Raw genomic sequence first — 15,832 nt, 5'->3', positions numbered from 1 at the left:
TGTGGAATGCCAGAAGCCAAGGGCAGTGCTCTGGCTGGAGGTTCAGTTGATATTCACGAAATCAGGTGAATACTATCTTATATTGGGACCACTGTACTAGGCACCTCATCTTTTATTTCTCTTCTTACTCCATGGCAGAAGCTCCTGGGAAAGCTTTGTGAGCAAAACAAAGTGATGAGGGAACAGGAGAGGCTGGTGCAGCAACTTCGTGCAGAGAAGGTAAGGGGTAGAAATCACAGGACAGGCCAACACTGTGTTCAAGACACTTTTTGCTATTGTGAATCAGCCCAGATTCCTATTCAGATACAGAAACTAATTACATGGCTAAAAAATGCATTTGTTCAGCAGTGGCCTTTATCAGAGCTGGAGCAAGGGGAAACTGCACCTGAGGCATGCGTGCACACTACGCCCCTGCCCACCCCAGAATGCCCCCACCACACCCCAAAACGCCCCCGCCATGGCCCCACACCGCCGTGCACCTGGTGCATCTGTCCCCCCCTTTCCCCTTGACGCTACGCCACTGGCCTTTATATTGAGATTGACGTCTTTGTGGCAAATATTTCCAGGAGGCAGAGGCTAAAATAGATCCTTCAGCACAAATAGTAAATATAGAACTCTCAAATCTCTGGGCAGTGTTTCTGTTCAATGCCATGTTCCTTCTCTACAGCATCCCAGGTTGCTGAGACTGAAGACTGCATTGTATTTCTGTGTGAATGCATAAATTTGGTTCTATCTGCTCAGTGTCTTATTATCCTTGCGCCCTATTGTACATTTAAAAATTCAGAGACTTTGCTCCATTTTCCTTTCAGCAGGACATGGAAAGGGATCGTCCCCACATTTTAAAGATTTTAAAGATGTGGGGACTGCGATCCAGAATAATGGAATGCCTAAAGTTATAAGAGGAGTGTGAACTAGACAGGGGTGTATCTGCCAAAAATGGCATTGGGGAAAAGACTGAACTCACCCCCCCCCCAAATTATGCCCTTCCCCCCAAATTGCAGTCCAGGGAGGGTGGAGGGTGTCAGGCAGCTGGCAGGCAGGCAGGACTTCTCCGGTGGCAGGCAGCAGTGGGTGGGCAGCAGGCAAGCGGCGGGAAGGAAAGGACCTCTCCAGTGGCAGGTGTTGTTGGCTGGGCAGGTGGCAGGAAGGAAAAGACTCCTCTGGCAGATGGGCAGGCAGTGGGCAGCAGGCAAGCAGAGGCTGACACACACACCCCCACCGACACTTGCAAGTGGCACCTGGGGCGTTGGCCCCCTTTGTCCCCCATAAGTACGCCACTGGAACTAGAGCACAGAACTCATCTAAGACTTTTGAGTTCTGGGTAACCTTCTGAGCCATCATCTCTTTTTAAAACAAATGTTTCTTGTGCTATCACTTAGGAGAGTCTAGAGAGCGCACTAATGGGGACACACCAGGAGCTAGAAATGTTTGGGAGCCAACCAGCCTACCCTGAAAAACTACTGCACAAGAAGGAATCTCTCCAGAACCAGCTGATCAATATCCGGGTGGAACTCTCCCAAGCCAGCACGGTAATCAAAAAGCTAACTGCATTGAAGACATTCCTACTTGCTTTCTCTCAGAAATCAAAGACAGTTGTTGTGAGGGTGGGGAAGGACACATAGGCACACTTGGTCCCATGTGACCTATGTAGATTTGATCCATCTAGTCACCCATTACCATGCTTAGCTGTGCGAAATAAGCTAGTTTTTAAAGGGAGCACAGCTTAGGCCTCCAAAGCCATGGCAGAACAGCGCGAGCATGGTCCTCCCTTCTGGCTGTGTGTGGGAATTGTCCCGCCATATTCAGTGCTTCTGCAGCAGCATGAGCTACACTGCTGGATCTTCACACTACCAACTGAGCCTGCATGGGCTGCCTGCTCTTATTGCTTTGCCAGTACAGGCACTGCATGTGCCAAGGAAGAGCCAGTGTAGAAGGTTGGAAAAGAGGCATGTTTGGTGGTTTGCCATCATCAAATAAATCTCCTCTTTCTGTGTAAAAATGACAGAAAAGGAAACTCCCTTCAACCCAATGGGAAAGTACCACCCAAAGTAAACTTCTTGGCTTCTTGAATGCATGACATGAATTTGTTGTGTTCAACAGCACATTAAACACACTGGTTAATACTTCTTGTTTATTTCACTTTGAATGAATTCCTTTTTCTATTGCTTTTCCATTAGTTCTCCCAGGTACACAAATTTCATAATTTGAACTAAGCCTGTTCTCTCTGTTCCACACACTTGCACGCCCCGCAGCATGCAGCAAGGACATTTCAGCATTTCAGCAAGGGCTTTTCCTTGTGTTCTCAGATACACTTATTGAGAGACAAAATAGCTCTCATTTCTGACGAAATAGCTCTCATTTACCTTGTGCTATAGTGTACACTCATTGGGCTGGTATCCAAATTGATGATTTATAGAATGGTTGTTTTCTGTCAGTAAATTCTGCTGCACTCCAGGGATACCCAGAGAAGGAATATGTGAGTGCTGGTATCTTGATGGGACTGTTTGCAAATCCCCACAGGCATTGGCCAACAGCACCATAGAATATGAGAACCTGGAAGGTGAGGTGTCAGCCTTGCATGATGACCTGTGGGAACAGCTGAACTTGGACATCCAGGTGAGAGAATGGAGCCTTTGAACTAGAAGCCCAAGCAGAATTTAACTCATACATGGGGAGGATGAAGTGTTCTGGGTTTTTAGATGGGCAAGCAGATGCACACATTCTGCTCCACTACTCTTGTCTGCTTGTTGATAAAGATCATCCATACCTAATAATGTGTAAAATTATACTCCCTATGTAAAATTAAAGCATTGCTCATGAATATTGTGCCATATGAACTCTAATCACTGAGTTGTATTGGGTCTTATGGATTCAAGAAAAATGTCAGAGCCTGGTTTCAGAGAACATGCATGCAAACACTCAGTTTTGGGAAATGCTCCCATGACCAGTTGCACTTGTTAGGCATGCATATGACAACTGGATGCAGAGTTGGTCACTTGCATGCCTGACCGGGCTCACATGCAACCCCTCACTTTGTACAAATTGTAAGTAGAGCTGTGCAAGAAGAAATGCAACAATTCTATGCTGTTCTCTTTTACATCCAGTAGTAGTACAGAACCCCTGCACTGGCTTTGGTACTGTTTGGTTGTTTTGCTTTATAGGCCACCCTTCCCCATATGGGCTCAGGGTGGTTTACAGCATTTGTTGACAAAAAAAATCAGTAAATCACTCTATTGTATCCCAGCACCATAATCTCTATTAAGGGGATAACAATTAAAATTTAAACCATACCCCCTTAAAAACCAATATTCACACAAATATTAACAAAAGGGAAAGGGAAGGAGAGGGGGGGAGGCCAATAGATGGATACCATTGCTGTCCTCAGCCATAAACCTGGTGGAACAGCTCTGTTTTACAGACCCTGCAAAACTGTGTCAGGTCTCACAAGATCCAGGTGTCGCTTGACAGAGTCTTTCACCAGGCTTCTGATGTGAACTTCTATGTGCCGTGTAACTGAGTTGGACCTTTATACCTATAGGCTGTTGGAAGGTTCATAATTTTTATAAGGGTTTTGTAATACAGCTTCATATTTCCCATCTCCTTCCCTCAAAAAAGCTGGATTCTGTATACAACTTCCTTTCCCTCTTTGATTTCTGTCCTATCGCTTTCCTATCGCTGAGTAAATCCCACTCTGCTTAAACCAGACTGTGTCTCTAAATTCTGCTAGGCATTTAATAACCCCTCTTTCTCCTACTGGTTGGAAAAGCCTGCATTTTGAAGCAGCCAGAGCAGTTCTGCAGTCATGTTGGAGTTGCTGCCCCTTTTAAAAATCCCACTATTATCAACAAAAATGGCTAGTGCTGGAGAAATGGCTAGTAATCATGCATCAGGCGCCAATGGCTACAGCGATGCTTTATTAGCCTTGCAGGCATTTTGCAGATGTTGCCCACTGCATCTTCCAGCCTCTCTTACTAATGAGTGCTACAAAGGCAGATTCTGAGATGCAGCGGGCATTCCAGTAAAAAGGAAGCACTGATTTTGGCCCTCCCAGTCAGGCTATCTGTATCCTGTCATGTATCATTGACACCAGACAGAATAACGATGTCTAATCCTTGCTTTCCTTCCTATGTAAATGACACTTGACCTTCTCGCTGCTACAGTGAATGAAGCCATTGTTTTCCTTAGCTGCTCTGAGGTCAGCTTAGTCTCCAGACTCTACACATTCAAGCGACTTTCAGGCTTCTGTGAGACTCCTTTGTGTGTGTATTTAGTGTGAAAAGAAAACTTCTGTTTTTACTACTTATTTACAAAGTTAAATTAGGCAGAAGCAATTGGCTGTTTCCTTCATGTTGTCCCCCCCCCCCACACACACACACACACACCGTCAACTGGAGTTGAGTTAACGAGGGCTCTTTGGTCCTTAGGGCTTGCCCAAACAGCCCTCTTGTTCAGTTCTGTTAATCGGCAGTGTTCTAATGTAGTAGTTCTCAGTCTTTTTGGTACAATGACCCATGCAGGGCTGTCCCAAAGTTTTTATGGTGCATTAGGCAAACTATGACCTTGGCACCCATCTATTCCATTTTGTATAGTGCGCAAACATCACCTAATGGGTTCAGTTGCCACCACTATGAGCCCCCAAGCAAGGAGGAGTTCATCTCTTCTTCTTCTGCCAGCTAGGCCAGAGAAGGAATTTGAGATACACTTGGGAGTTTCTGGGTTGAGGAGGTACAAGAAGATGGTGCATGGTAGTGAAGAGAGTGGCAGCAAGATGCTCAGTGCAGCACATCTTGCACTGTCGGTAGATTACTGTCAAGCACTGCAAGAGGCTGGGCTGCTGAAGGGACAGCACCAAGACAGAGCCCACACATGCACGTGTCTCTTTCTATACCCCTCTGGTTTTAACATGGCATGCCGAACAGCTCCCATATACTCTCCAAACTTTCCCTCCCTTCTTTAAGTCACTACCCCAAAGTTACTAGTGGCCACACAGCTCTCCCCACATCCTGAATTGCTGTCAAAAGGGAGGATGGGGAGATGAAAAGCTGGTGAGGAGGAAAGAGAGAGAAGAATGCAAGGGCCAGGAGTGGCCTTTAGGCAAACTGTTGTAATGGGCAGTGGGCATATACCAATCCCTGTTGTGGGGTGTGCAGACTGTGCGGCTGACTCGCTTCAAGCACTGTGCAAGAGTATCCCAGGAAAGGCAAACCCACATTCCTCACTGAACCAGGAGTGGAGGATGCCACTGCCTGGATTAACTCAGTTCAAGCACTGAGTCAGCACAGGGTACAGGTTGCACCACATGAGAGACTGTTCAAAAGTGGCTGTTTAAAAGAGCCTTCACATGCAAGTCTAGCACTTCAGAAAAGCCGAAAGCTTTTGCATATACATGAAGATGCATGAAGACATAGATATGCTTTCCTTCAGGCACTCCTCATCCATGCATATCTGAAATAGAACAGTCGCATGAGGAATGTACCACATAATTTGCTAACCATTTGAATTGATTTATAGCCCCATCTTAAATACACTGTTTATCCTGAAGCTCCTTTTATTTCATTGAGATTTATTCTAAATTTGCTTATCACTGCAGCCTTAGGGCTAAGTAAATGAGGAGCTAAGTAATCCTTAATTGGATCTTCCCAGCGGTTTTAAAGCAGCAACTGTCCAGAGCCCTAGTTTCAGATGGTGGTTATATGAGGGAGAGGGTGCTGCTCCTTTTTGGCTTTGCAGTGCAACTACTATTTCTGGGTAGGGGTGGGGATTGAATTGGGAGTATCTGATCACAGATATCCTAGCAGCTTATCTAGTTAGGTCTAGGGGTGCTGGAACATCCACCAATTTGTCTGATGTCCTAGCTGAAACAATTTTTCAATGAACTGTTCATCTGTTTGTTCATTCATTCATGGCTTTACAGAAAGTTGCTTCAACATATCCCTTCCTAACAGTGTAACACAATGCAATTAACCTTTTGTAAATGTTTCTTGGAGTTTCTACTCCTTCTGTCCTTATCACTACTACATTCAGCAGGCAACTGTTTAAATAAAGTTAAATCTCTCACAAATCATATATATCTGTTGATTTTTTTTAAAAAAAAATCATGTTCTTCAGTGTTTGGCAACTACTTAGTTTTTGGCAATGTTTTTGGCAACTACTTAGTTTTTGGCAATGTTAATGGCTGCTAATCTGGTTGGATTTTCACAGGGCTGCAGTTTTGAAAAATCTCAGTTCAAACCTGTTCATCAGGCATTGGAATCACTGAGTGCTGAAACAAACTGACCGAGTGATCAATTAATATCTGATCATCACTGTCAAGCACACTGTGGCCGATTGCTGAACATATTCACCATGAAATTGGCTCCATCCCTAGCTGGGTCAATAGTGTGCCAAAGAGCTAATTGCCAAATGCACACTTTGTTTTTTAATTTATGTTAAAAAGTTATATATTGCCTTTTCCCTAAGGCAGGTTCCCATAAAGAAGGTTCCCATATTTAAAGCTAATCACATAAAGATGGCTGTAGCATAAAATAAAAAAAAACCTGTTCTGCAGTGCTGGACATGGAACATGATTGAGTCCATAACTAACAGGAGCTGTAATCCTGGAGTATTATAAAAGAGATTACTCTTCATTGAGAAGGATCTATTGTTTGGTTAGCAATTCCATGGTGATTTGAGTGCTGTTTAAGTTTGTTAATTCAGACAGAGCTATAGACAACAATTTGGGCATGGAAAAAAAGGGTGGATCTCAAAGTATTGCACTGCAGCAGAATCTGAGATCTTGCACTGCTGGAGAAAATCCAGCATCTGTTCCTAACAGGTATAAACATCCAGTTCAGAGTGTCTGAGCTATGCCATCCAATGGAGAGTAGGAACCTTTCCAGCTGCCGATGGAACTAATGGATTGTAATGGTAGAAGGAGAAGGCTGTGTTTGTGCTTTAATGGGAAAGATGATGCGCTCTATGTGTTCACAGACTTTACATGATGAGAAGGTTGTGCTTCTATGTATTTTTGTACACAGGATTTTAATTCCCATTGTAAAAATTTCAATTTGTTTTTGTCTATTTGTTTTGTTTTATTTATTTCATTTATTTCCTACCTTTCTCCCCATGTGGATCCAAAGTAGCTTGTGTCCTCCTCCTTTTCCCCATTTTATCCTGACTACAACTCTGTGAGACAGCTTAATCTGAGAGGTGTGCAACTTGCCCAGGATCAAGCAGCAAGTGTCCGTGGCAGAGTGAAAATTTGACCCCAGGTCCTACTCTAACCACCACTAAACACTGGCTCTCTGCACACATTTCCAATTTCATTCACTTAATCTTGATTTGGACAGCTGTCTCCATGCCTGAACTGAACATTTAAAAGCAACATGGTTATGGCTGCAAATCTTACAAGACAAATATCTCCCAGATGTAGTAGTATGCAACAAAACTGCTACATCTGCATACAACTCTTGTGAAAAGTAGAACACAAACAACACTTGCCTATTTATTAATTCTGTGCTGTGGATTATATGCAGGACTGTTTATACTCTGGATAAAAGGGAAAAGATTCTGCCCTTACTATGTCATGCAAGTCAGCACCAATTTATGCAAATCAGTGCATTTTTGCATAAACTTGCCATGTTGCCTGCTTTGCTGTGTGTTAATTTGTATAGGATTTTGAATGTTTGAGAAGAAATAGTAATGTGGCAGGAAGAGAAGGGTCGATGGTCGAAGGCCATTAAGAATATATCCTGCAACAAATTTTGAAGAATGGATAAAGAATCTTTCCACAACATATTTCTGCCCTCTTAATACCAGTGTATCTTGAATATACTGCGACACAAGCTCAAGTCATCTCCACAGTGTGGGCTAAAAATTAGTTTTTCTTCCAAAACCCAAATTTTTTTCATTCAGAAAAACCAAAAATGGCTCATGTCATATGTAACTTCCATTCTTGGGATGCTAAGCAGCATTCCTCTTGTTAAGAAAACCAATTTCTAAGTCAAATGCATTGTTTTCTTGGATCCAGCTCCTGATTTCTAAAGCACTTTGGGCTGGTATATATATGCCAGCAACTGCTTTTTTCTCACTTTCCTACCTGGGTTGAAGGTCACCTGGAAAAATGTAATGTGTGAGCAGGAGCAGTAAACTGTGGCTATATGGATATATACTGTTGTGGCAGCAGCTGCTTCAAGAAGTTCTTCTGAAGTTGCAGGAGCCACATCAGAATCTATTATCTCAGATTCACAGATAACATTTCTCTTTGCAATCCTGCACCCAGAGACAGTCAAGAGGCCAGCTCTCAAAGTGCGCCACCAGCATACATACCAGTGTACAGTGTGGCCTTCTAGTGGTTAACTTATTTAAAGATCCCAACATCCATTGGTAACTACAGGTAGTACTTACATTTAAGACTGTTTCAACTGCTTTGCAAAGAAATTATTTGCTTCTGATTAGCTTCCCTGTGCATGTGTGTGTTAAGTATCATCAAGTTGCTTATGACTTTCGGCAACCCCATGAATCAGTGTCCTCCAAAATGTCATATTGGTAACAGCCTTGCTCAAATTTTGCAGACTGTGGGGCTGTGGCTTCCTTGATTAAGCCATTTCATTGATTAAGCAAATGCATTTCATATTGAGTCTTCCTCCTTTGCTGTCCAGAGTGTCTTTGGATATTATGGGTTAAAACTAGCTTAAAGATCATTCAAGGATTAGGTTAGGAATGTATAACTCTTGTAAGTGTCTCTCATACATTTGTATGAATGTAAGAGGGCTGCATCTCTGCCTTAGTAATGGGAAGTCATTTCTGTTACAATTGTTTTAGCTTATTCTCAGTAAGTCCACCTTTCACTTTGCTCTCACTTTCTCTGAATTACAACAGATCTCTGAATTCTGATTTTTTTTTGGCTTTCCATTCTACACCTCTTTCTCTGTTCCATCGCAAGTTCACACCTATTTCTCTTATTCTCTTTTTCTGTTTCCATCCTACAGGTCTCACTGCGCACTCCTGCCCCCGGGTCTCTCAGTGCTTTCCCTTTTCGTCCTTCAAGGGTCCCTGCTTTCTCAGTTGTTGCCCTCCTCTTCCTTGTTGAACTCTTTCAAGGACATGTGTAACCACAGGGGAAACCTAACATAGAAGCAATACAGAGAGCAGCTAGTTTCTTTTTAAAATGTAGCATTGTCATAATTTCTGGTACTTTGGACATTTCAGAATGAAATGCTCAATCGGCAAATCCAGAAGGAGATCTGGCGGATCCAAGACGTGATGGAGGGGCTAAGGAAGAACAACCCTTCTCGAGGCACAGACACTGCAAAGCACAGAGGTAAGTGCCACTCCACACACTTGTGGGGTGTAGTATTGCTCTTACCCTTGCGCAATGAGTTGGAGTCAGAAAGCTTCACTGTTATCTTGGTATCTGCCACTTTTTTCACTACATGTACACCCATAATTTATCTGCCAGCTGAAAATGTTTTCTTGGTTCTGCTGCTTACTGTTGCAACTAGTGTAAGAGCACCCATTTTATTGTTATTTTATACTACAACTTTAGTGTCAGGGTTTACTACATTGTCTAGAAATTACCCAGGTTTGAGACATGTAGCAATGTTTCTGCACTATTTCGATTTTGAATGGAATGGGGGAAGAAGGAAGAAATATTCGTAGAAGCTTCTTAGCCCTGAAAGAAGAAATGATAATGTTCTTGATAATGTCATTTTAGTAAGTGCTCAGCTGAAACATGTATTGTTATGAATGAGGACTTTCCCTCCTGTGCCCCAGAGTGTTTGTGAAAGTCAAAGGCCCCTTGCTTTTTGTTGGAAGAGAAGGATCATGACACTGTTTCCTGCCTCAACCCACAGAGAAGTTTTTACTAGATAGCCAGTGGCTAGATAGGGACCTAAGGATGTACACCTTTACTCTATCATACTGGCTCTATCCCTTTGATGTTAGACTGATACTCTCAGGGACTTTCTTTCTTCTACCTTCTTCTCCCACTCTTCTCCATCTTACTCCACCATGCCTAGAGGGAGGATGGGTGCTCCATGCTACCTACCTTTCTATCCAGAATGGAGTTCACTAATAAATACTCTTTTTATTAGATTAGAAACTACAACTGACTCCGACTTTCTTTTGTGCAAGCTTACACGCATATGGGATACGCACACGTGCGCATGTATGGTAAGGCTTTGCTGCGCTCCAGCCTCCAGTGCACTCTGCTTGATGTGAGCTGGCATAATCTCCACTACGAGGAGATTATCCAATACTTTTAACCATCCGTACAAAGAATTTAAATTTCCATTTAGCTGGTGTTTTGGCATTGATTATATAGCTTCAGGAGTCTGATGGAATGTTTTAAAAATAGGCTCAGTCACTGAAATCAGCTAGCATATTTACTGACTGTGTTGGTACTCCCGTAGCTTATTCAGTTACTGCAAAGTAACTGCTTACAAGCAAACTGTAGCATAACATACACTACAGCTATCTAGTCTGTTCTATGGTGTCATGTTTCTAATGGCTTTTAGAAACCAGCTTGACCTGTACTTAGGACTTAGGATCAAGTCATCCCACTATCAGTTATGGGGATATAGACATCCTCCATTCTATGCATCCCAGATTGAGTTGACTCTGCTCAGGACAGTGAACGCTTCACATGCTAATACTGAAGACCTGCCACACATAACATTCTTTCTTTTATATTAATTGAGTAGTTCAAGAACATGGGGCTATTGGTGCAAGCAATAAAGTACAGGTGGTGAGTAAGAGAGCTTGTCTTGAACATAGCTATATACTGTTAGAGAAGAATGTAAGAATGTTTTCTGTCATGTTTATGAAGCAGAGACAATACTAGCAATTTCAGGTTAGGAATTCTAATCAAGTTAGAATACAGGTTAGGTATTCTAATCAAGTGACCCACAATTTGCATAATTAATGCTTCTGTTTTATCATGGTTCCTGGGATTGTGAAGCCGAGACTATATCAACGCTAGCCTATATTTTCTGGAAAGTCTTCTGGCCATTCAGTTGCTTCTGGCCATTCAGTGTGGCCATGCAACCCTCTGAACATATGCAGCAAGTATTCAGATTGAGGCCTCTGTAATACCCTGAACAGCAAAGGACTTCTTTACATACCGCACTGTCTGATTAACCTCACTCAAAAGCATAAAGGTCAAAATAATAAGATCAGACAGTGGAAATGTATGGTTTACTCAACCTGGCCTTTTCCTGTTATTTTTCTGTAGTGACACTGGGCCCATCAGGAACCTACAGCTCCAATAGCCCAGCCAGCCCTTTGAGCTCAGCCAGCCTCACAAGTCCACTGAGCCCTTTCTCCCTTATGTCAGGTTCTCAGACCTCCCCTACCAAGCAAGGCAGCAATGAGGTAAGTGAATCTGTCATTTGCCCAGCATGAGGAGATGGCGTTAAGTGGGAGATATGGGGATAGGATTGCCAACCTCCTGGTGGGGCCTGGAGATCTTCTGGAATTACAACTGATCTTCAGACTACATCGATCTGGAGAAAAAGGCTTCTCTGGAGAAAAAGCCTTCTCTGGAGGTTAGACTGTATGGCACTCTGGAGAAAAAGGCTTCTCTGGAGAAAAAGGCTTCTCTGGAGAAAAAGGCTTCTCTGGAGGTTAGACTGTATGGCACTGTAATTTGCTGAGGTCCCTCTCCTCTCCTCCCCAGACCCTGCCCTCCCTGTGCTTCACCCCCAAATCTCCAGGAATGTCCCAATCCACAATTGGCAACATTACAGCATTATAGCCGTGTGTGGCTAAGATGGCTGCTAGTAATTCTGTTGTCAATAATAATTTTAAAAAATCATTCCACCAGCAGATGGCAACACACATCTTATTCTTGAATTCATAGTGGCAGAAACTGCAGTAAATTTTGGACTGAAACTCAAAAAGCTATTATTTATTTACTTACTTAACCTAGGCACCTCCATTTTTCTCCTCAATGGAAACCCAACATCTATTTGTTCAGAAAGTGGCTAAAAATTCTAGAGGCTTGGATCACTTTCAGAGAGACCAGTTCCAGAGAGACCAGTAGTGCCATTTTTTTCCTACTACAGAGCCTGTGCAAGTGTTGTTGCTTTTTGGTATGCCAGCACCTATGCTTCCTCTCTTCTGCTTAATCATTGGTTTTTAGGCAGTTAGTGAATGGGTTCCCATTATAATACAAAAGGAGAGCTGCTTCTGTTCATAAATGATCTGGGTGAAGCCTTAGTGATCTATTTTTTAAATATATATATATATAATTTATAGTTGTGTAATTTTCTCCACACCATAGAAAATGCATAAATTTAATCTGTTTGAAAAGAACAGAATGAAAGTTCTTTCCATGCAAATCGTTCCCCACCAGTGACTGACAGCTTCCTCATATTTTAATGAAGGTTGACTACCATTTTCAATTGGTTATTTGGAGTTTATAAAAGAAGTTTGAATGTTTTCTGTCCTTCACATATACATGAAAGAGCATCGGAATTTAGCCAGATTCAAGCATTCTGAACCTTTTGGAATGATTTGGATGTGGTTGCTGTGCAATGTGACTTTTGAAGACTTGTCCTTCCTACACCAAATAGCTCCATGGAAGCCTGATTCAGTGGATAGAGCCAAAAGGCATGAGTATGGTTCTCCCATGCTATCTGCCATCAAATCCAGACTTTTGCCTCAAACAACCATTAATTTTGCTCCTACTTACTTTTCATCCCTATGCATGCATGGTGACATCACATCCTGTGTTGAGAAAACCTTTTGATATTGGTGCGTACAGAACCCCCGCTGGGGGTTTCCCACTATGCAGGTGTTATGTCATAGATACCAACCTGCACTGTGTTGTGGACAATACTTTATCTATTTGTATGAACAGATGCATTTGTCCTTTAGAGGCAATGGAGACCACATCCCCTATGATATTTTTTTCTTACACTCGGGTTTCAATGTCTCAACTATATCTTAAACATGTGTGGTTAGGCATTGGGTTGATCACAGGGAATGCAGCTGGCTATAAGATCTCTGGGCTTTTGGGATATTCTAATACACAGTTACCCCAGTTTAATGGGTTTCACACCTATCTTAACACATGTCTATGTCTGCTAATTCTCTTTTTATTTCCCGTTCCTCTGAGTTTCTCTATGTGGTTCCTAACATACAACCCTGGCTTCCTCTCTACTTCAGGAGCCTGGTCCACCTCGACCTCCCCTCCCCAAATCATATGTGCCCTTGGAATCTCCTCCGACTATCCCTCCGCTCCCTACTGAAAGCCGCCTCTGGCCATATCCTAATTCCCCTTCCTGGCAGCAAAGCAGCGAGGCGAAGAGGGGACAGGTATCACAACAGAGTTTGAGAGCTGGAGGCATGCTCTTTCCTCTGCCACACTCTGTGGGAATCAGGGAAGGACATAGAACAAATTGAGTAACAAAGTGTCTGTCTCAATCAAACTACATTATCCGAAGCCTACTGTGATTAATGGCAACTTCATGCATGATATTTTTCCTTCAGATAAAATATATTTATTTGTTTATTTATTATTTATTTATTTGATATACTGCCCTATCCCCAAAGGGCTCTGTAATGCAGGGTTGCAAAATGTCATGTATGAAGCGGACCTCAAGTCATGCTTTCTGGGGCAACTGGTTTTTTGGAGAATGTCATGAGTTGCTTGTTAGCCACTCTGATCATGGATGGGGCAAAAGGCAGGAATGGGGCTCAGATTACAAATCAGAGACAGACAATGTATGTTTTTCAGAGAGAAAGCTGGTCTAAATATTTCCCACACTTTAACCTCTGGTAAACAAGCTTCTGAAACAGTTCAAATGCCTGAAAAATCCTCCGGAACAATGGCAATATTGGGAGCTAAAAGAAGTGTGTATTCCTGGAAATGCCTCTCTGAACCCACCATGAATTTGTTTAAAACTATTATTTGCCTCCAGTTCTTGGTTGCAATTCTATACTGGTGCTGTTGTTTCCTTCACTTCCATTACTGTTGCTGCCCAGTAGAAGATTGATATTAAAAATGTGCATTGATGGTGAAACTATCAAACTTCAATAATGCAATGGGGACTACAACAATTCTTATCAGAACAGTTTATGACTCCATAGCTGTTTGAACTGACAATTAGATGTATGTAATGCATTCAAATTTTCACTCCCCAAATAGTAGGAGTGAGTTCAAAACACTACTGGATTAACCTTCATCTCAGTGTTGAAATGGGATATAATGTCATAAGAGTTTTGAAGATGCAACCATTATAAGCTATGAGAAATAGGGGGGAAGAAGAAAACCTCCAGACTGTATGATGTAATTTGCCTATTCCCAAGCACTAGCAACCCAGCTGAAAGTGCAGTATCTGTGGTTACTTCAGCACAGAACTCATCATGCAACCTTCGGAAATGAGTAAGGTAGGCTGAGAAATAAGTGACCTTGCTTACACCAAGCTTCAGGAGATTCTACAGCATCAAGAATAGAATGATTAAGCGATGCATTCCCAAGGGAATTCAGGAGAGGTCTAGCAAGAGATCCCCGGAAAGAAAGTGAACAGAGGAACTGAGGCAATTAAGTTTTAATAAGGGTAGAACTGAACTGATTTTTCAAAGTCCAGAATTATTTTATTTTTTTACACCAGTGGGTTGGAAGACCTTTTGTGTAGGTAAGCACAATTTTGCCCCTCCTACTGCAGCCCAAATGTGTTATGAAAATCTGTTCCTAGGATTTGTGGGATTTCCAGGAGCAGCATAAAGGGATATTTGGAAGGCTGCTGAGGGGAAAGGGGGAGATTAGCAAAAATCTTATGCCCCATATACATCTTTTTGATTGGCTCCAACCCATAATGTGCATTTTTGTTCTATAAGTCTCAATAGTGCCCCAACAAACCCTCTGTAGGGGAACTCATGAGGGATTTGGTAGCTCTTTAAAAGTCAGGCAGCCGTTATACTGGCCTTGCCTTGGATGAAATGGATATGGGTAAATCACTCAACATAGACTGGATTTTCAGAGAATCTTCAAGCTTTTTACAGTCTATGAACTTCTGATGACTCATGACCGGAAACCAGGCTGCAGCCCAGTTCTACTGGAGGTTGGCTTTAACTAGATAACATATGAACTTCAAAGTCAGAGAGGTGATTTGATATGCATCATGTTAGACTGGCAGAAAGACTGCAGGGTCAAAGTGGGCAAAGTAATGGTTGCAACTCAGTTGCTTCTAGCCCATTTTGCTAGCCCATTATGTGCCATCCAGCCTTGTGGCTTAAGTTCTATTGTCATCCTCAGTTCTTTAATTTAATTTCCTGCACTGAGTCATCAGAAATGCCATGAGGAGATTGAAGCTGGGAGAGGAACAGAGCAGGAATTTTGTGTGACCATCTAGGAGTAACAAACATTTTTGACAGAAACACCTCTGCAGAAAATGCCTCATTCCAGTGTTGCTTATTTTTTTGTTCAAGATCACAATGATCTCCCAAAGCTTTATTACTCTTATGGCCTCTATTTGCAAGTGGGGTTACTATCCTGGCTTTTCTTCACCAATAGTTATGTGCTTGACTTCAAAATAATTTGTGATTCTTTCATGTTAGCAACTGGAGGAGGCAAAGTACCTCTCATCCTGGCCCTTGGACTTATGGGGTTTAAGATGCCCCTGAACAAAAACCAGTGGAAATCTTTCTGCAAAGCATAATGAGGCCTGATTTTTGACTATTCAGAAGGATTGTAGGAGATGAGGACTGCATGATGCACCTGACTGATGGCGTCCACAATGACCAGGGCATCTTTCTCTGCCAATGAGAGCTTACACAGTACCTTTGCAACCTGGATTCAGAAGCACCACTGATATTCCCAATTGCAAATGCTGATTATTTGGGTGCA

General features: G+C 42.5%; 1 protein-coding gene across 13 annotated transcripts in view; it reads left to right on the top strand.

Annotated features, from left to right (window-relative positions):
- The window catches only part of PLEKHA6 (pleckstrin homology domain containing A6), a 210,594-nt gene that overhangs the window by 179,980 nt on the left and 14,782 nt on the right, over window positions 1-15,832 (top strand). For 11 of the 13 annotated variants that reach the window (XM_048497311.1, XM_048497302.1, XM_048497310.1 and 8 more), the window contains 6 exons: window positions 139-219; window positions 1,380-1,529; window positions 2,521-2,616; window positions 9,190-9,301; window positions 11,213-11,352; window positions 13,150-13,299. In XM_048497311.1, the coding sequence (XP_048353268.1) occupies window positions 139-219; window positions 1,380-1,529; window positions 2,521-2,616; window positions 9,190-9,301; window positions 11,213-11,352; window positions 13,150-13,299 (729 nt within the window). The remainder of the gene's footprint in view (window positions 1-138; window positions 220-1,379; window positions 1,530-2,520; window positions 2,617-9,189; window positions 9,302-11,212; window positions 11,353-13,149; window positions 13,300-15,832) is intronic. The other 2 variants (XM_048497312.1, XM_048497308.1) reach the window with 1 other exon arrangement.

Source organism: Sphaerodactylus townsendi, linkage group LG05, assembly GCF_021028975.2.
Source record: "Sphaerodactylus townsendi isolate TG3544 linkage group LG05, MPM_Stown_v2.3, whole genome shotgun sequence".
Taxonomy (NCBI): Eukaryota; Metazoa; Chordata; class Lepidosauria; order Squamata; family Sphaerodactylidae; genus Sphaerodactylus; species Sphaerodactylus townsendi.
This window is presented reverse-complemented; position numbering and strand designations above follow the sequence as displayed.